The sequence below is a fragment of the Peromyscus californicus genome, unplaced genomic scaffold, assembly GCF_007827085.1.
Source record: "Peromyscus californicus insignis strain IS unplaced genomic scaffold, ASM782708v3 Scaffold_17__1_contigs__length_78620276, whole genome shotgun sequence".
NCBI lineage: Eukaryota > Metazoa > Chordata > Mammalia > Rodentia > Cricetidae > Peromyscus > Peromyscus californicus.
The window spans coordinates 3,462,669-3,482,897 of record NW_026294469.1 but is presented as its reverse complement, the minus strand read 5'-3'; the positions used below and the strand labels follow the sequence as shown (position 1 = coordinate 3,482,897).

The 20,229-nt window shown below is 46.7% G+C and overlaps 1 protein-coding gene across 2 annotated transcripts in view; it reads right to left on the bottom strand.

Annotated features, from left to right (window-relative positions):
- Lama3 (laminin subunit alpha 3) overlaps window positions 1-20,229 on the bottom strand; it is a 250,328-nt gene that overhangs the window by 21,696 nt on the left and 208,403 nt on the right. For both annotated transcript variants that reach the window (XM_052741546.1, XM_052741547.1), the window contains 8 exons: window positions 17,314-17,433; window positions 16,341-16,474; window positions 13,163-13,280; window positions 12,784-12,924; window positions 10,267-10,406; window positions 9,174-9,305; window positions 7,974-8,127; window positions 687-856 (listed from right to left, as the gene is read on the bottom strand). In XM_052741546.1, the coding sequence (XP_052597506.1) occupies window positions 687-856; window positions 7,974-8,127; window positions 9,174-9,305; window positions 10,267-10,406; window positions 12,784-12,924; window positions 13,163-13,280; window positions 16,341-16,474; window positions 17,314-17,433 (1,109 nt within the window). The remainder of the gene's footprint in view (window positions 1-686; window positions 857-7,973; window positions 8,128-9,173; window positions 9,306-10,266; window positions 10,407-12,783; window positions 12,925-13,162; window positions 13,281-16,340; window positions 16,475-17,313; window positions 17,434-20,229) is intronic.

Here is a 20,229-nt window from a genome sequence, read left to right as displayed (position 1 = left end):
ACTTCCCATACTAAACCCCTGCCTCTCCAGACCCATCTCGGCATCCATATCACAGAGAAGTGAGCTAGCACGTGACACAGCCAGTGTGTTGCTAAGCACAGGCCTCACGAGAACCAAGAGTTCAAGCCAGTCTTTCTGACCCCTGGGCCCTTCTGCCACTGTTTAAAAAATGAAAGTCTGAAGCAATGGTCGGCATCCATGTTTCCTTCAAGACACCCAAAAAGGACAAACCGTGCGTCCCTCCTTCCTTCTGAGATCATTAGCTAAAAGCATTCTCTAGGAATGTTCCATCTGCACCAAGGCTACCTAAGAGAACAATTTCCCTTTCAATACAGCGCAAGAAGAAAGGTGATTTATCACATAAATAATAACTAGCTTTGGGGGTGGAGCAGCAGCCTTATTTTTAGAACACCATCAATTCTCAGCCAGAGCCAAGCTTATTGTTTGGGCCCTGAGCAGCCGCGGTGGCGGCGATGGCAGTCACATCTCCATTCCAGCTGTGCAGGGGAGAGAACGTGAAGGCCCCCACTCTGTCCTGTACAGGCTACTGTCTCCAGCAAACTGACAGCACCCCCTTCATGAGACTTTTCTGGGAGAGGCGGGAAAGTGGGCTCTGATTTGGCACTGAATGGAACAAGAAAAAAAAATTTTAAAGAGAAAGAGAAAAAAAGGGAAAGGAGAAATACCTGGGTTTCAGCAGCTCCCGGGGAAGCTTGAATAGCAAGTGGCTGGTAGGACTGTCCCCAAACTGGAGGGCTCTGTGGCTGGCCTGGGTATTCAGAGGGGGCAGGCAGGCCTTCCCATCTTGCCATGCCTCCATGCTCCTTGGGGAGGCCTGAGGTGCGTCCTGCAATAGCTGTGAGGGAGAGGAGAGAAGATGGGGGGGGCAGCTGGAGGGCAGCGTGCTCGCCTGGCCCAAACACGCAGTTTTCACCCCAGCGTCTAAGCGATGAAGTCAGCAGAGAGACAGAAGACTCAGCAAATGGCCCCAAGGGGACCCCCGAGAGGAAGGCGGACACCTAGTCTAAGCTTCCTCACTCTCCTGCACACCCACCCAGCACCGCTCAGGGCCCCAGTGCGGCTGTAGCTTGGGGCCTTTCACCTTCAGGATGCTATGAATGGGGCTGGAAGACACAGCTTTGGAGAATGCAAACATCCCTTTTATTTCCTTTCTGGGGAGAGTACATGTGCCTCATGCCTTATACAAGTCTTCCTCTTTAGGGGAAACCGCTACATCTGGAGCCTGCAGGGATCCAGCATTCCATCCCATCATGGACCATCAGAAGAACCGAGTGTTCTCAGCAGACATCCATTAGGAGGCATCTACAGCCAGAGCAGGACACAGAGCCAAAACCTGCCACCTCCCCTTAGGCTTCTGTAACGGGGCAAGGAACAGACTGAGAGCAAGGGCCCTGGACCTGTCCTCACTGCTGTCAGCAATGACTGGGACATAATAATCTGTCCTATGGTGGACAACACTTTCAATGCTTGAGCATTAACTGTGGAAGAAACTGAGTCTCCAGATTGCCCCCTTTCCTCACATCAGAGTCCAGATTCTGGTGTCTAGGTCTGGACCACAGGGCTCAGAGCTCAATGGGGATCTCCAGAACTCAAGTGAAAGCTGAGGATTTGTCTTGCTAAGTGTTGGTTCAGGAATGACCATGTGACCCTTGCTCTTGGACATGATTCTCGAGGAGAAGTTGTTGGGAAGAGCTGTCGATAAAAGAGCTGTCCTGGCAGAGAGAAGCCCAGGCAGAGTCCGTCTTTCCCCGGCTGGACACTGCTCAGCAAGTGTTTCTCAGAGCCAAGATGAAGCAGAGAGAACTGGGGTCAAGCTTCATGTTCCACCTACCACTGAACTGCGTCCTAGGTGGGATCCTAGCTCCATTTCAGCCGCTGTGAGAAAATACTCTGACAAAAGCGACTTAGAAGAGAAAGCGGACATCGAGGCAGACACCTGAAGCAGCTAATCACATCAGCCCCAGTCGGGAGCAGAGAGAAATGCATGCAAGCATGTTTAGAGCTAATTCCATCAGCCCCAGTCGGGAGCACGTTTACAGCTAGCTTTCCCCACTCAAACACAGTCCAGGCTCCCACGCCAGGGAACAGCATCCCCACTTTCCTGCTGCTTCTCCCCATATCAGCTAAGGCAATCAAGACAATGCCCACAGACACGTCCCCAAGTCAACCTGATCTGTACAATCCTTCACTGAGACTTTCTTCTCAGGTGATTCTAAATTGTGTCAAGTTGACAAACAAGTCATCACAGGTAGAACTGTTGTCTTCATGAAAGCCATTTTGCAAGGAATCTTTGGGAGCCATCAGTAAAGAACTTCCCTGAAACCTCCTTTATAGTCAGGTGTTCCTCTCCAGCCTATCCCAGATAGATATGGTGCCAGAGTGTACACTTCATACCAGCTGTCTGTACAACCAAAGCCTGTTGGCGTAGGCCTGCAAGTCCTTAGTTACTCTAGAGCTGAGACAGGAGGACAGCAAGTTCAAAGCCAGTCTAGGCAACTAAGTTAGACATGGTCTCTAAATGAAAGTAATGAGAGAATTGGGATTTATTCCAGAGATGGGATGCTTGTCTAGTGGTATACACACACACACACACACACACACACACACACACACACACACACACACACACACACTACATACACACCCTCCAAACTACATACACACACACACAGATTCAGGGCTGCAGAGAGGTGCTGCAGGCTGCAGGAATATATCATAAGAACTCAGCTCATTATGGCAAAGTCACTACCTGGAGGGATTAGGGAATTCCTCTAGAGGAAGCCAAATTCCAAGGAGATTTTGGTGTTATTTGGCTTATTAAATATCAGCTGTCTTCTGTTATGAAAATCATGTGTGCCTTCATAGTTTTCCCAATTGACTTTTCCCTAAGAAGGGCTAACAGTGTGGACTGATCACTCTGGACATACACATTCCAGGTATTTGGAGAACTGCCTCAGGAAAGGCTTTCTCTGGAATCAGATATCTCCCTTAGCCACTTTCAAGGACTAACAGTGATAACAGTTCACATGCTAGTCACCTGACTTAAGGTAAATTCCACCAGGAGACACCACCTAGGTCAGGACGTTAAGTAATAGCTTTACACAATTTAGCTCGCCCCCTCCCTTCTTATACAGGGATTTCCAGGGCACAGGGCAGAGAAGAGAAAAGAGAATGGAAGAACTAGATGGGTAAGAACTTGAGAGGAACAAACTGAGATGGGAAGAACTAGACTGAAGGGCTAGAAGAGAGGACTAGAGGAACGAGATGGAAGATGAGGAAGAGCCAGATGGGGAAGAACAGGATGAGGAAGAACAAGATGAGAGAGAAAGGAGATGAGGGAGGAGCTGATATGGGAAAGAACTAGATGGATAAGAACCTAGAAGGGACAGAACTAAGATGAAAAAATTAAGATAGAACCTAGAGGGGTCAGCAGATAAATGTAAAGAGAAATTGGGCAAGAAAGGAGCTAAAAATGAGAGCAGAGTATAAGCTTGTAGAGAGAAACCTGACAGAATAATAAAATGTATGGACTAAGGAATTTCGTGTACATAGATTCATTTCTTTTCTTCAAAGATTAATTATCAGCTGGTTGTAGATTCTTCCCGGACCCTGGGAGGGGACTATCGAGGGGCTGGACTCCCATAGTCCCTGATAGAAAGGGACAGACTACTAAACAAAAACAGCCCAAGCTTGCACACTGTTGGAGATGTTCAATCATACTCATCAGAACTCTAAGTGAACTGCTTGAATTCAGAGCTATGCTGGGTCCTCTTGAGAACAGAACCCAGCCTGAGGCCTGCCTGGGATCAGCAGGCCCTACTGCCTCCGAGCAAGCGTTCCTTGTCTGTCAATACGCTCCCTCTGACACTGTTAACTCCTCCGTTCTCTCATCATCCTTGAAGGAACCCAGGCTCAGCACCACGGCCTCTGTGGACACCCGCCCCTCTACTTCTTCCATGCATCACCCTTGTGTCCTATTGCTGAGCTCTGTGATGGACTTTGTTTCTTTGCTTCTTTCTTCACATCTGGTACCTCTGCCCTGAGAGCAGCCCTGCTCTTGCCCGGATGGCTGTAGTAACTCCGCTGTCTCGACTCCTTTGTTTAAGATTTTCCTACGACATGTTTTCATAAAGCTTGCTGCTAGACGACGGTGCTTTAATCTCCTAAGCAGCTGGAGGAACTCCTTTCAGTAGCTCTGCACCAGCCACTGAAAACGTCCAAGTTACATATGTCACCAGCCTGACCTGGCATCAGTGTGGGATTCACATCCCTCCCTCAGCCTCCTTTCTCTATCAAATTTCCCAATGTTTATCAAGTTTTTCAAGCCAGCAGAGACTTGAAGAGCACATTCACTGGGGTGATACTATGCCTAATGTGAATTCTGGGTCTATCATTTACCGACCAGGTATTATTGGAAAAGCTTATAAACAAAACAAAACAAAACAAGAAAACACTAATCTGAAACCTGACATCTGGACCTGTCCAGTTTTCACTTCCTTCTGCTTTCCAAGGAGTGTGGTGTGAGCAGATCACCATAAGCCTTGCTTTCTCTCCATTGCCAAGCTATTCACAGCAGAAATAATACAGTTTATCTAATCTGGAGCTTGTGCAGAAGAGGGAAAAGTTAGATAATGCATTCACTAATGCCTCTCAGAACAACGGCCCCCACTACTCTCTACCTGCCTAGGCCCCCTGGGAGATACCAACAGTTTCCCACCAATTCTCTCTGCCTGCATGACCTGCAGGTACCCATCACTCAACATGCCACGAACTTCCCTGTTCCTTCTCTTTCTCTCCAAATGCTTGTCCCCCAACTCCACAAAAGTCTCTAGCATCACCATGTAGTCTACAATCTAGACTGGACTAGGATTTTTCTGTCTCTCCCTGCTCTCCCAAATACAATTATTGTCTGAGTTTAACACTCTCTGCCTTCTGAGTAATAGTGGAGTCCCTTCCCTCCTCACCAGCTCCACCTCCATCCTACTGACTCCTCACCAGCTCCACCTCCATCCTACTGACTCCTCACCAGCTCCACCTCCATCCTACTGACTCCTCACCAGCTCCACCGCCATCCTACTGACTCCTCACCAGCTCCACCGCCATCCTACTGACTCCTCACCAGCTCCACCTCCATCCTACTGACTTAGTCCCAGTAGCTACCAGCTTAGAACAAACAAAATACATGACTTCATTTCTGAAGGGGCAATTCTAAAGGCAGTATTCTCATCATAGTAAGATAACAGTCCCCAAGTATCCATGAAGTGAATTGTTTCTAAACAGTACAGAACATTTCTTAGTCAGTATTGTCTGTTAATAATCACCACGTGGCTGGGGACTATAGCTGGATGAGCAGCAAATGGTCATTGTTAATGAACACTGTGGCTGAGCTGGAGCAGCATGCTCTACTTGGTCAAAAACTAGTGCTCAAGTACTGAGCTCTCCCTGCAGCCCAGCAGCTTACTCTTAGAGGGCACAGCCCCATTGTCCACCTTCTGCTCATAGCATAAATTGCTCTTCTGTCCAGACCTGAGCCTCCTTCTTTGTACAATGTGGCTAGTGATATAAGAACATGTACCCATGCCTTAGCACAGTGCCTGGTGGATCAAGGCTGCATGTTCTTCTTATTGTGACCTCAGTTATGGGGAGGTCACCCTGTTGACCAAGCTCAGAGCAAGGCATTTCTTAACTCCAAAGCTTGTATTTAATTAATGACAATGATCACACTCTTCCTTGTTAGCAACATGACTTCCTTTTGGTCTCTGCAAGACACGAGAATCACCCGGAGGGCCCTGCCAGGTACCTAGGCCCTCTTCAGATGTCTCTGACCTAAGTGGTCATTGAGCATTGTGATTTGAAAACTCCTTGCCTGTTTAAAATACACAGTCCAAGCTAAGCCACTCTGGCTTTGACAAAGCTTGGGTGAATATGTATACCTTGTCATAGAGGTTGCACAAGGGATATTTGTGGGCACATATGTAAGAAGGGGCATAGCTCCCCTAGTCTTGAGAAAATCACTAGACCTGCTACCAATACGTGAAAGTATATAAAAGCAAGAAATCAGCCACAGAAATTCCGACAGCCAAATTAAGGTCTGTTAGCAGCTAGGCAGGTAGCTTTAAGGGCAATTATCTTGGCTTAGGCAAGGATTGAGGAGTGAGTTGTTGCACCTTTAAATACCAGTAAGGGTTCTTTGGGAGCTTTTATTTGTTTCAGATAAGGCCTTTGTGATTGTGGTGGTTTGAAAGAAAATGGCCCCCAAAGAGAGTGGCACTATTAGGAGGCGTGGCCTTGTGGCAAAGGTGTGGTCTTGTTGGGGGAAGTGTGTCACTGTGGAGGTGGGCTTTGACATCTTATACATGCTCAAGATACTGCCCAGTGTGTCTGTTGCCTGTCAGATATAGGACTCTCAGCTACTTCTCCAGCACCATGTCTATCTGCGCACCACCATATCCCACCATGATGATGATGGACTGAACCTCTGAACTGTAAATGAGACACCCAAATTAAATGTTTTTCCTTCATTTAAGAGTTGCTGTGGAGAGGTGTCTCTTCACAACAATAGAAACCCTAAGACAGTGATGATTATCTTTAAATGTCAACTTGACACAACCTCAAATCACAGGAGAAAAGTCTTAATGAGGGATTGTCTAAAGTGGGTCTGTCTGTGGGCACAACTATGGGAAATCATCTTGTTAATTGATAGAGGAAGATGCAGACCACTGTGGGTGACCCCATTCCCTAGGCAGAGAGCCCTAACTTGTGTATGAGTGGAGAACTCTAGCTGATCACAAGCAAGCAAGCAAGCAAGCATGCATTCCTTTCTCTCTGCTCTTGACTGTGGAGGTGATGTGACCAACTGTTTCAAGTTCCTGCCTCAACTTCCCAACAATGATGGGACTGTAACCTGGAATTTTAAGATGAAATACATCCCTTTCTCCCATGAGTGGCTTTTTATCACAGTGACAGAAATGAAACTAAGTGATCACTGCAAAGCAAACTGCAAGGAGCTGGTTTAATACAGCCAAGACTACATTGCCTCTCCTCCAAGTGACCCAGAGTCAATGCTGCTCAGGATGGTTGCATTATAATGAAAATTCCTCTGCAGAGGGTGTTTCTCTTCTACCACTTTTGGACAAAGGATATATGAAGAAGTCACATGTTGTCTAACTGAGCATGCTCAAGATTGTACCTCCCCTAATGTGATGGAAATATTTTCTATATGATGTACATCAGTTTCCCCAGTGAAAGCCCCATAATTTCTTGGCTTGAGAAGCACTCTTGGAGAATGAGCCTCGATATTCCTATTAGATACAAGTAACAATGCTTCCTTTCCTCTCTTGTGCCCTAGTTGGGTCCATTGGTGTTGCACTCACAGAGTGAACTTACCGCATTCTGTTACAGTTCCACTTCTTTGGAGACTGCAAAAATTGCCAAATTCTTATCAAGATACAAAAAAATGTGGAAGAGAAATCACTTTGTCATATTTTTAGTGCACGTATGTGTACGTTTGTGTATACATGAGCATGTGCGAGCATGGGGAAGTCGAGGCCAGCATCAGTCAGATGCCTTCCTCTGTTGCCCTCCACCTCAATCTTTGAGACAGACTTTCTCACTGCATCTGGAGCTCACCAATCCAGCTGGACTGGCTGGTCAGCGAATTCCCAGGATCTTCATGTCCTCTGTGCCCAACTACAGATGCATGCTACCACACATGGTGCTGGGAATCCGAATTTGAGTCCTCATGTCTGTGCATGACTCTACCACCCTGCTGACTGAGCCATCCCTCAGCCCTGGCTTTGCCATTTTGGTGCCTGTCAACTGCTGCTGATCCTTTGGTGCCGCTTCATGGCGGCCCTAACCAGCAGAGACTGGGGGACGTGCTACCCTCTCCCATCATCTCCCCCAGGCAAGGTGAGGAGAAGTCAAACTCAAGGTAAGGCTCTGACACTTACCTGATTGACATCGAAAGTCCTGGCCTTGTTAAACCTCTTGGGGCCTCTGAACAGCAGAAGAAAGGGTGGCTTGTTCAAACTGCAGCCTCCCAAGGAGGCATCCCTCTTGGTAGATTTACTGGCCAAATCCAGGACTTGGGGACTCTGTGACAACCTGGAATGAGGGAAAAATGAAAACCATGACCAAATTCTTGCCTGTGGAGGGAGACCCACAAGTGGGGAGACAGAGCTCGTGGCAAAGGACATTCTTACTGTCATGATTCCTACATGAACTTTTTCATCTGCGCAAGTCACATGTGCAAGATAGAAGGGCTCCAGAAAGTTCTGTGGACTTCAAGTATGGCAGGAATACTGGCTTATTCTTTGAAATGGATATCATATAGAAATATCGAATCAAATACGCAGAGAGGGAAGTTATAGACATGGCTCAGCACAGGAATCTGGGTGAGCCTCAGGACGCCACAGAAGTCGTTTATGGAAAGATCTGTGTGACGGTGCTTGCTTAGCTGTGTGTATTGTCTGGCAGAGGCTGTGAGTACACACCTCCTGTCTTCTCTGTTCCCCCCAACGCCCTGCTCTAACCACTGGCCTACAAGCTCAAGAGAGCTGCTTTATCAGCTATGGACAGGAGTGAGAACTGTGCGCCTCATCGTGGTCCAGAAGGTTCATGCCTGCTGGATGGTCGGTCGTAGGGATGATGGTGCCATTTTGGAAGGCTGCAAGTTCCAGCCTAAGGTTCCCAGCCAGAGCCAGGACCTTCTTCTGCTACAGTGTTCTGAATCAGAGATACCAATTAAAGCTTGTATGAGTGGAATCTTGGAGCTCTACTCTTTTGAAAGTCATGGTCAGCACTGTGTGACTGGGTCTCCCCAGAACTGCACAGATCCTCAAAATTCCCTTGCCCTAAAAGCCATGGAGAGCTGATCCAATCAAACTGTACAGTCTTGGTTAAAATGAAAGCATATAGCATGAATAGTTTTTCAAGGGCCATGATCTGAAAGTTAATTTTTATTAGATCTTTTCCAAGGTCTGAGCTGCTAGGAGCTTTTACTTGTTGGTTTTTAAATGAATTTTGGAAATATTGAGGCAGAATGAGAGCCTTGAGAAACACTAAGAAATCTAATCCAGTAACTGGGTTAAGTGTGACACTGTGCAGGTGGGTGGGCTCTTATTGATAACCACAGAAAAAAGATCCCCCACCTTTGGACAAAAACATTGCTGATACAACCCTCAAAATAACCACCACCCAGACGGAGGGACTGCTGGAGATTCGAGAAGCCAGGGAGCCTTCGGTTCCTTCCCTGAACCTGGTCATCAATGAGGAGTCGGAGGCTGAAAAAGGAGAGACACAAGAAAAGGGTGAGACTCCTCACAAAAAACAAAACTGCAACAAAACACCCCCACACTGTGGGCACGATCTACTGACTGACCCAGACTCAAATCTGTCACCCACGACTAGTCAAATCAGAAATGATTTGAAAGTGCAAAGTATTTTCACACACAACACTTCAGCCAAATAATATATATGTACTGAAAATATACATCATAGATATCTGCTCAAGCAATTTTTAAAAAAGGTTTATTTATTTTTATTTTATGTGTATGTGTGCCTTGCCTAAATGCATGTCAGTGCATCATGTATGTGCCTAGTGTCTGAGAAGCCAGAAGTGGGAGTCAGATTCTCTGGAATTGGAGTTAAAAATGGTTGTGGGCCACCATGTAGGTGCTAGGAATTGAACCTGGGTCCTCTGAAAGAGAAGCCAGTGCTCTTAACTACTGAGCCATCTCTCCAACCCCTCAATGAATTTTTGCAACATGAATATATCAATATAGTTTGCATTCATAGAAAGATACCAACTTTCCCAGTACCTCAAGAACACAAATACCTTGTGTTAATTGTAGTTCCCAGCTTCCCTCCCTCTCTAGGAATAACCACCACTCCGAATTCTGAAACAATTGATTTGCCCTGTTTTTAAACCCCTGGACACAGAATCACAGGAGAGCAGTCTCAGGTGTGCATGTCTTCACCACATTTTTGGAGGCTCACCCACGCCATCCTGTATGAAGGTTTGTGATGGTTCCTCCCACGTTTAGGGTGGGTAGTCCATTTTGAATTTTATCTATCCACACACATCTGACCACTGACTTTACGTTTCAGTCAGGACACAGGGACAGAACTAGGAAAGGGAAAACACATAGCCAACCAGCATCAGCACCAGGAAGAGATGCTCTGAGAGGCTATGCTGGAGAACTCTGGTGAACTAGACCCCGGCAGCAGAGGCAGTCCACTCACCCTGAGGTGTCGCTGATTACAGACACGTGATGCAATAAGCCGTCCCTGTAGGTCTGTGAAGACTTGAAGATGGAGTCGCTGCTGTCCCTGGTGCTCAACGCAATGTGACCGTCTTCTAAGGTGACCTGCAGGCTACTTGTCTGAAACCATCCCAGAATACACCACCACCAATTAATGTGCATTTAGAGACGACGAATGAACGATCAGAACTAGGCATAAAGCAGCCAGGGTGTTTTGACCCACGTATTTGGTCCTTGCCTCTCGATTGAAAGATAATTTTAAATAGTTCATCTCCTTGTTTATGATAAAATAATGATATGCAGATTACTTCAACATTGATGAATTTGTCAGTCTTTGTCTCGATCTACTTTTGTTAGGCCCACTTGATTTTCTAACCAGATGTATAGAACATTAAATCACATCTAATTTCCCCCTATTTTTACTTATTTTGATGAAGTTATTTCTATCAGAATCCATTCTCTTCTGCATAAAGTTTACAGCAAGGAGTTGATTCATCATCATTCAGAATCTTTTTTCCTATGTAAGATAACAACAATGACTCCTCTGTGATTTTCATAAGTGTTTTATGTTTTGGTCATCATTTCTAAGAAGCCCAACTTTCCATGTCAAGCTGTGCTCATCCAAACACTGGCAAGACCTTGACTCTTTCTGTCAATGAGTAACTTAAAACCTATCATTAGTGCTCATTTCAGCTTCATTCAGTTTCTCTGTTATGCCTAATTTCTGACATTTTCCTTAAGCTGTGTGATATCTGCCAGTTTCTCTCCAGTGCATCTTTACATACAGTGATGGCTTTGCAGAACTGGTTACCAGTGGGACCAATTGTGTTTCCTAAATAACCATTTTTGAACTTGAAAGCAATATCCCTAAGACATTTCTAGAATTCCTGTACTGCACAGGGTTGCTCTAACTTGTTGCTAATCTAATCCTTCCATCTGCTTTCAACCATTTTGTGGAGTGTGTACCAACTGTACTTACATGTGACAGAATTGTGCTGGGTCAGTGCTGGGGACATGACTCAGTCAGGAAAATGCTTGCCACACAAGGGTGAAGACCTGAGCCCAGTTCCCAGACCCACATAGAAAAAGCTGGGTGCAGTGGTGTGTGCTCACAATCCCAAGGCTGGGGAGAGGGAGTCGGGATGATCTCTAGGGCTGGCTAGGCAGCTTAGCCTATTTGGTGAGCCCCAGGCTGGGGGGAGTCCTTGTCTCAAACAAGGCAATGGCTCCCGAGGAATGATACACGAAGTTGTTCTTGAGCACACACATTCACCTACACATACATGACCACATGGCCACAAGTGTGCTCACATGTGCATACAGAGAGAGACAGAGAGAGAGAGAGAGAGAGAGAGAGAGAGAGAGAGAGAGAGAGAGAGAGAGCGCACATTAGGTCAAACTAATGTGCTATCAAGCTTGGATAGACCGCGCGCTCCTATACTATCTAATGGCACATGTTGTCTCTTTAGCGATCATTTTAAAAGTCTGCAAAAACTGGTAAACAAGTTTACCGAAAGGCAAGTGACCCTCCTAATGGGCATAGCCACAGAGGCAGCCACTGTCATCTTTTAGATCTGATACAAAATATCCACTGTGATTGGCAACACTAAAGAAACAACCCAAAAACCATTATTTATTTTAAAGTCCCATTCTTCCTATGAGTGGATTTCTAAGCTGACTCATATCTCAGGAGCTATAGAGGGGCTCGTCTGTGAACAGAGTCTCAGTGTCTCAGTCTCTCTCCCTGCTCTCATTCTCTCCTGCTCTCGCTGTGTGCTCCTTTTCTGTATATGCCGTGTGGTGTGCACTCACCATTGCACATGTGTGTGGAGGCACACGGTTGCCTCCAGGTGTTTTCCCTGATTGCTGTCTACCTCACATATTCAGACAGGGTCTCTTACAGAACCCGGAGCTCACCATTTGGGCTGGTCTAGCTCAGGAGATTGAGCCCTAGACTGCTAAGGGGATGTCTTGTTGTGCCCACCTTCACGTGGGTGCTGGGGTGCTGCGGATCCAAACGTCAATCCTCACATTTGCATAGTAAGCACTTTACTTCCAAGTCACCTCCCCAGCCCCCAAGGGAATTTCTACTGAAGGGGCACTGGGCCCGATTTCCTCAAACTCTCCAGGGTAAAGATTTTCTGAGGAGTAATTGCTGCAATAGAGGATTCTGAAGACCATCTTTTGAAGTTGTAATCAAGAAGAAACTGAGTATAAATCTTAATGTTTTCCTAAGCCACATTATTGCTTATACCTGCTATAGTTCATTTTAACACTTATCTGCAAAGAGTGGAAAAGATTGCTCAATACACACAAATCCAGCTCTATCAATCACTAGGCAGCTTCTAGCTGGATTTCCTTCAGGATCTGCCCCAGGTGGAGAGTTGTTCACATGATAGCGGATAAAATGCCTAAGTCCTCTACGCTCCAAACCTCTCTGCTGCTCTGGACAGAAACTGTGGAGCCAGAATTTTAATTCAAACATACTACCTCTTACCCGTGTCTGATGACTCAATAATGTACCGCTGGGCTGAAAGGTCTGAAACCCAAAAGAGAGCTGGAAGCGGTCAGGCAGGGGCACATCCAAGTTGGTAAAGCTCATCTGTCCTCCTCTGGAGAACGAGGCAGTTCGCACGAGCTGAAATGCAAACATGGAAATCACTGATGTTATAATCGTGTCCTGGACGCCCAGATACGGGCTCTAAAACTGCACCACGTCCCTGAAATGGCGAACACTATCAGTGCAGTCCAGACGGACTCACGCTTTGCTTTGCCACACAATCAGGTTTCATCGGCAGTGCGTGAAGCCAGCTCACCGCGGGCAGCACCATGGCCCTCTGGGATGCAGTGTGTCCCACGCTCTGAGTCCTGCTTACCTTCCAGTCTTCGGAGCACTTCTTGGTGACTCCCACAGTGTCATTCAACCTGACGACACCACTGGTTTTCTTCAGATTCTTCATGCAGCCTTGGAAAGCAGGCGTGGAGATGTTAAACCTGGGGGAGGAATGTCGAAAGGAGACCTGTCAGGCTGGCCTCCCCAGAAAGGCTGTTTTCCCGGTGCTTCTCAATGGATGGAAAGTCTGTGGATGCGCTGTAACTGCAGGTGATATAGAAACATGTATGTGGGAATTCAAGATCCAGGGGTGTGCTAAAAACCTTCAGGCTCCATTTTACCACAGACCCTGTGAACTCAGCAAACTGTTACTTTTTAGTTCTACTACATTATGGAAAACATGGCTGATCTAATCAACGCCAAGCTGACACCCTGGGTTTGAATCTACCTGCTACCCCCAAACTGTGCCACGTGAGCAAGTGGTTGTTTTGAGGATGAAATACGTTGATGTTCAGAAAGAGTCTGGAGTGATGGTGGACGCAACACAGGTATGTGAGAGGCTCAGAGTGGGTGAGGGCTGTGGGCTCTGGAGCTGGGCTGTCTGGCTCAAGGTCTGGGCCGGCTTGACCGGGCACCTTTACTCCTCTGTTCCTCTCTAATCCAAAATGAAAACCCACTATTCTGCTTCATGGGCCTGTCATATGATTAACTTAATATGTGTAACATGCTCAATAACACTTAGGGAAACTGAGGACTCATTGCAAGACAGTAGGGCTGTCTATATAGTACCTGGTGCATCACTATTTACCCTACATTACTACCCTATTATCGTTACGCCAGCAATTTCTTATGGCTGTGTGTTGTATGCGTGTATATGTGTGTGTGCATTCCTGTGGGTGTGGGTTTGTATGTATGTGCATGTTGAAGCCAGAGGTTAACAATGGATGTCTGTCTCTATTGCTCTCCACCTTATTTTTTGAGACAAGGTCTCTCACTGAAACTGGAGCTCAACAACTCAGCTAGACTGGCTGGCCAGGAAGTCTGAGGCATCCTCTTGCCTCTGCTACCTAGCACTACAATTAAAGGAACTACCATGCCTGGCTTTTTTTTTTTTTTAATTTTCCGGAGCTCAGGACCGAACCCAGGGCCTTGTGCTTGCTAGGCAAGCGCTCTACCACTGAGCTAAATCCCCAACCCCATGCCTGGTTTTTTATGTAGGTGCTAGAGCTCTGAACTCGGGTTCTCGTGCTTGTTCACTGAGCCCTTTACAGAATGACACATCTTCCTAGGCCTCCACAATCAATTTCTATAGCAGACCTTTCTGTGCGGCACCCTGCCACTCCCCTTTGGTTGGACTTCCTGACCTGTGTGGAGGTGAATTCATGAAAAATATTAATACACACGAACTGACTGAGGTCTAAGCAAATATTAATGTTTCTTAATCAAATGATGTACTAAGAAAATCCAGTGCCAGTTTCATTATAAATCCCTAAGGCAGCTCTACTAATCCAAATGGAAAGGTGTCTGCCTTCAATCTAGTCAGATTCATTATAAACAGCAGAGCTATGTGGAATGTGCATAAATTAAATTCAACTAAAAGAAAAGCACACCTTCGTTGGCACTATGGTCTAACTATTTTAGAAAGACAGCCTTCACCTTGGAGAGGAGGGACGAATGCTTCAATTTCTGGGGCTGGTGACTTTACGAATTTGTTTATATCCACTCTCTTGGGCCAGCTGAGGGCCTAGGCGTCCACACTTCCTCCAGGATGCAAGGTCTGAAGATACTTGCTAGAGGAACCTGATTATGTCAGGGCAAGTGCTGTTCAATGACTTCCTGCATTGGAATGGATGTGCGTACTCTGGGCCCATCTGCCCACAAAAGCTCATCCAGCTCTCTGGCTGGAGTCAGCAGATGTGAGGGAACTACAGGATCTCAAAGTGATGCTGAGCCCAGTGTCTGTCAGACTCCGACTGATGGCCACTTTCCTGTGACCTTTGTCTCCATGTTTTATGATCACACTCAAATCCAAGGGAAAATGTCCTGGTTGGTGCCAGGTCCTCTGGCCTTATCAGGAAGGGTTTAAAGATGGAATCAACAGACACATGATTCCCAGTTATAATCTCAAGTCATTCAAAGACCTGAGTCCTCATTCCTAGGAGGCTGAGAGGGAGGAGAGCCATGGTCTCTGCAGCGCAAAGCTGCAGGACACAGCCAGGACTCCGCCGGGCCTCGTTCCTGTCAGGTGTGAGCTCTCTGACTAAACCAGGGTCCTTGAGAAGAAGAGCTGTGTGGGTGCCCCTGCAGGGTCCTGCTGAGGCTCTCCAGGCCACCGGCCTGCCAGCAACCCTCATCAGCGACAGTTGCAGGGGCTCATTGGATGGCCAAACACCTTACCAGATGGATAAGAGGCCAGAAACTGATAAATACCGTGTAGCGTTTTATTTCTGAAGAAACAAAAGGCCAGGTAATATTTCCACGGGCTTTCGTCCACTTCATTTATGTCTCTGCTCTTGGGATTTTAATTAAAGCAAGAAAGAAAAGTATAAGCTTATTTAGAACAGGGGGGGAGCTTCTCATTTGGAAGCATAAGTCAGACTGCCAGGTAAAGCCTCCTCTCTCTCTCTCTCTCTCTCTCTCTCTCTCTCTCTCTCTCTCTTTCTCTCTCCCTCCCTCTCCCTCTCTCCCCTCCCCCATATGTGTGTTCTTAGCCTACACCTGTCCATGAACTTCTTTAATGGGTAGATCAATAGACTCCTTCTGTTTCCCTCGGTGTTATCCACCCAACTGGACTCTGTGTTTCTCTCCTTCCCGGAGTGACAACCAGGGGAATGGGAGTATCAGACAGTTTACCCCACTCCCCCATGTTGGATGGCCGGCCCCATTATTCAGTTCTACAATCTGTTCTTCTTTCCAGACTACATTGTTAGTATTGCAAAGTTAACTGCCTGTGGCTAAAATTAAATGAAGGGGACCAGAATTGTCGGTAGCAATCGCTGCCAGCGTGAGAGGGGGTCTGCTTTAATAAAATGCGGCACACTGGGGTGACGAGATGGCTCAGTGGGTAAGGATACTTGCTGTCAAGCCCGATGACCTGAGTTTGATGCCCAGGACACACAGGGTAGGAGGAGAGAATCAACCCCCACAAGTGGTCTTCTGACCTTCACATGCATGCAGTGGTCCCCACCCCACCCCCCAAAAAACCCACAGCATCATCTTACCTTTCTCTGATTGCAATTGGAATTCCTCCCAGATAATATGTGCCGAAATCAAATATTTCCCCTTCAATTTTTATGTTAAGGTCATGCATATACACCCACATGAGTTTTCTTGAGTTTCCGATTGTAATCGAAATCTAAAATGAATGGGAATGAACGAGCAAGCAATGAGACACAAACCTATTTGTGGTGGTTCAGAGTAACTGTGGTTTTATTTTCCTTGGCATTTATTTACATGCATGGTAGAAGACTGCTGTGTGTGTGTGTGTGTGTGTGTGTGTGTGTGTGTGTGTGTGTGTATGTGTGTGTGTGTGTGTGTGTGTGTGTGTGTGTGTGTGGTGTGTGTGTGTCTGTGTGTGTCTGTGCGCATGTTCATGTTTCTGCATGTGTGTGCACGTGTGTGCAGAGGTCAGAAAACAACTGTAGGTGTTGTTCCTCGGGCACTGTTCACCTTTGATTTGAGACAGGGTCTTCACTCACATAGTCTAGGCTGCTGGCCCACAAACACCAGGGACCTGCCTGCCTTTACATCCCCAGTGCTTGGATGACCAGCCCGCCACACACAGCTTTTTCTTAGTTTCTGAGAAGCTCAGCTCGGCTCCTCATACAGTCTGAGTTATCTCCCCAAGCCCCCAGAACGGTGGTTCTCAACCTATGGGTTGTGACCCCTTTAGGACCATCATAGCATTAGGAAGGTTAAAAACCACTGTCCTAAAACATTTTAGTAGAAGTAGTCTCACTTTAATGGAAACATTCTCAGTTGAAATTTATCAAGGTTTACATAATTTACATATGCTACATATATTATACTTTATGCCTAAATGTTCAAATTTTTAAAGGACACACCCCTCAGTTAATAAGTTCACCTTGTAACAGGTTTGTGTGTCATTTGCCTATTTTTGTTTAGGGGCGCTTATTTCATTTTAAAGGTTCACTGACTTCTAAAATTTCAAATCAACAGACTCCAAGGACGTACCGTGTGATCTCGCCCGTTGTTGACGGTGTCTTGGATTCCTTTCTCTTTGGGCAGCTCCGAATTCAGCTTGTATCTCACCATGAGATTGCCATCTTCTATGTCCAGGGATATGAAGTTATCCTGGAGTGTGGAAACAGGTAGATTACCGGGAGGCCTGGCTGAAGTAGTCCCGGTTCTCCAGCGATTCCCGATGGTGCGGCCAGCTTCAGGTGCTCCCGGGCTAACGGGAGACCAGCGCTGAGACCACAGAGGCAGTTGACGGCTGACTACTGCAGCTGTGAGGGACACCACAGTGCCCAGCACTCGGACAAACTCCTGCGTGCCAGCCAGAGTCCTGACTTCGTTCTATCACAACCAGGACTAGGGGGCCACACATGGAATCATTGCTCACCTTCCTCCTTTCTCGTCCAATCAGCCCATTCAAACCTTGGGATTTGCCCCCGAACTCTCTCGGCACACGCCTGGGCTCAGCCATATCATCACTCCTGTGGTCCTCCCCTGCTCCCCAGATCACCTTCCACCGTGCAGCCAGGCAGTCTCCTGCCATCGACAGTGAGCATGCTAACTCTCTTGGTTCTCAGGGCACAGCACAGACTCCCTGGCAGAGGCTTCGAGGTGCTGCCCATCTCTTCTCCTAGCTTCTCATCATGTCCTGCTGGCAGGCCACCTTCTGTCCCTGCAGGTGCTCACTGCCAAGGCCTTCTTTGTGCCCCGTCCCTGTTGAGTCCCCTTCTACCACACACTTCCAATGTCACCTTCTACTTGTCCACCGGGTTTCAAAGGAGGCGTCTTTTGTTCTGATTTCATACTTCATCATTTTCCTCTACACGATTCAAAATGGTGATGAAGCTCACTGGCCCGCAGTGCACCTGTGTGCAACGCCAGCACTGCCCTCTAGAGGGCAGGATATGGTTCATCCTGCTCAGCATTGCCTCTTGGCCATGGAGGAAGCACGGGCTTGAACCCCCTATTTCCTCAATGGTCAGAAAAGCTGAGGCTTTCTAACTTAGACTTGAAGCTGTTGCTCTTATCCAGTTCCCTATGATAAGAAGTCTTCTCTGTGAGGTCCCGTGAGTCTCTGAGAGCCTTCATCTAAAAGGCTTTTAGTGTGGATCCCAAAGTCTTGCCCTGGAGAGCCATCAACCTGAGCCAGGGAGCAATGGCTCCCTGAGAGCAATAACTGCCTCCTTAGCAGAAGCTCTAAGGATTCTTATGCAATGGGGTTATGTAAGGTTCCTCCAGACCAAACACTATTTCTGGTCCTTAGTCTCCAAAAAACTTCAAAATGTAAAATAAGTTGAGCATCCCCCAAGCTCCAAATTCAAAATGGGAAATGCTTCAAGATCAAAACACTTTGATTATCAGCAGAACAACACAGTTCTGATGGTTTATGGCATACAAACCTTGCTCTATGCACAAAATTGTTTAAAATATATTGCATAAAATTACTTTCAACCTACATGTATACAATGTGTGTTTATAAAACATTCATGGAGTTCATGTTACACTTGGATCCTGTGATGGTTAGCTCATATTTAACTTGACACAACCCAGAATCACCTAGAAAGAGCATCTCAAGGAGGAATTGACTGTCTACACTGACTTGGCCTTTGGACATGTCTATGGGGGTTGTCTTGATTGCCTTAATTGATGTGGGAAGAGCCAGCCCTGAAACTGGGCAGCATTATTTTCTGGTATTGGGCCCTGGAGTGTGTAAGAGTAGAGAAAGCTACCTGAGCACTAAGCCTCCTCAAGATTCTTCATTATGTATATGCAAATATTCTAAAATGAGAAACAATCCAAAATGTGGGACACTACTCATCCTATGCATTTTGGGGAAAAAAAAAGATCCTCCACCAGAGCAAAGTAGACCTTGTTTTGGAATACAAGTGCCTTAGCCTGGAGATGCTGGGTAACTGCCTTGCTCTCTCCAGCCTTTAGACTGATTGGGACCCTCCCAAACTTCAGAGCTTAGGGGCCAAACCAACCTCAGAAGGAAGAGTGGAGACAAGGCTTTGTTCCTATCTGGCAGCAGATGCGTTTGGGGAAAATCTCAAGCTGAATATCATCCACACATTCTCAGACTGGTGACCTAGTGCACATTTTTTTGGAACACTGCTTGTGAGAGCAAGTATACAAGATCTGTTCTGGAGGTGGATCCAGTAGAAGACCCACTACTGCAGAACCAGAGCAAACAGCATGTCCACTCTCCTCGAAGCAGTCGAGGGCACTTGCAATCATGAGTGGACGACCACCTTGCGCACATCTAACCTAAGAAATACAAGAGTGACCCTCTGGTATAGCTGGGTTATATGGCAGTTCTATGTTTGGTTTAATTGTTTTCTTTTTTGAGAAACCTCCACACTGATTTTCAAAGTCGGCTGCACTAGCTGGCAGTTCCACTAACAGTACATACAGGTTCCCTGTGGCCACGTCCACGCCAGCACCTGCTGTCCTTTGTAGTGCCGATGATGGCCATTCTGACTAGAAGGAGATGGAATGTTGTAGTTATCGCCTGTATTTCCCTGGTGGCTATGGATAATCCTGATCAAAAGCCCGCGCCGGCTTGGGAGGTCAACTTTCTTATTTTTTCTTAGAACTTTATTATCTAATTTTCAACAGAATATATTATTTTGCTAAATGGTCACAGTGTCAAGCTGCCTTCTAAATATTTCTGTTTATGGTCACAGACCTAGGCTGCTCTCAGCCTTGGTCAGAGTGGGTCTTTTTGCCAATGCTGGGATACATGACTGGTCAAAGTGTTAAGAACAAGAGATGAGTGCTCAGCCCTAAGCGGAACGTCTTTCTCACTACCACCCCTCACGACTACAGAGGCTCAGGGATCATCTTTGCCAGACTTACAGCAAGGTGTCCCTTAATGAGTAGATATTGGCAGCTGATGGCTGCCAGGGGAAG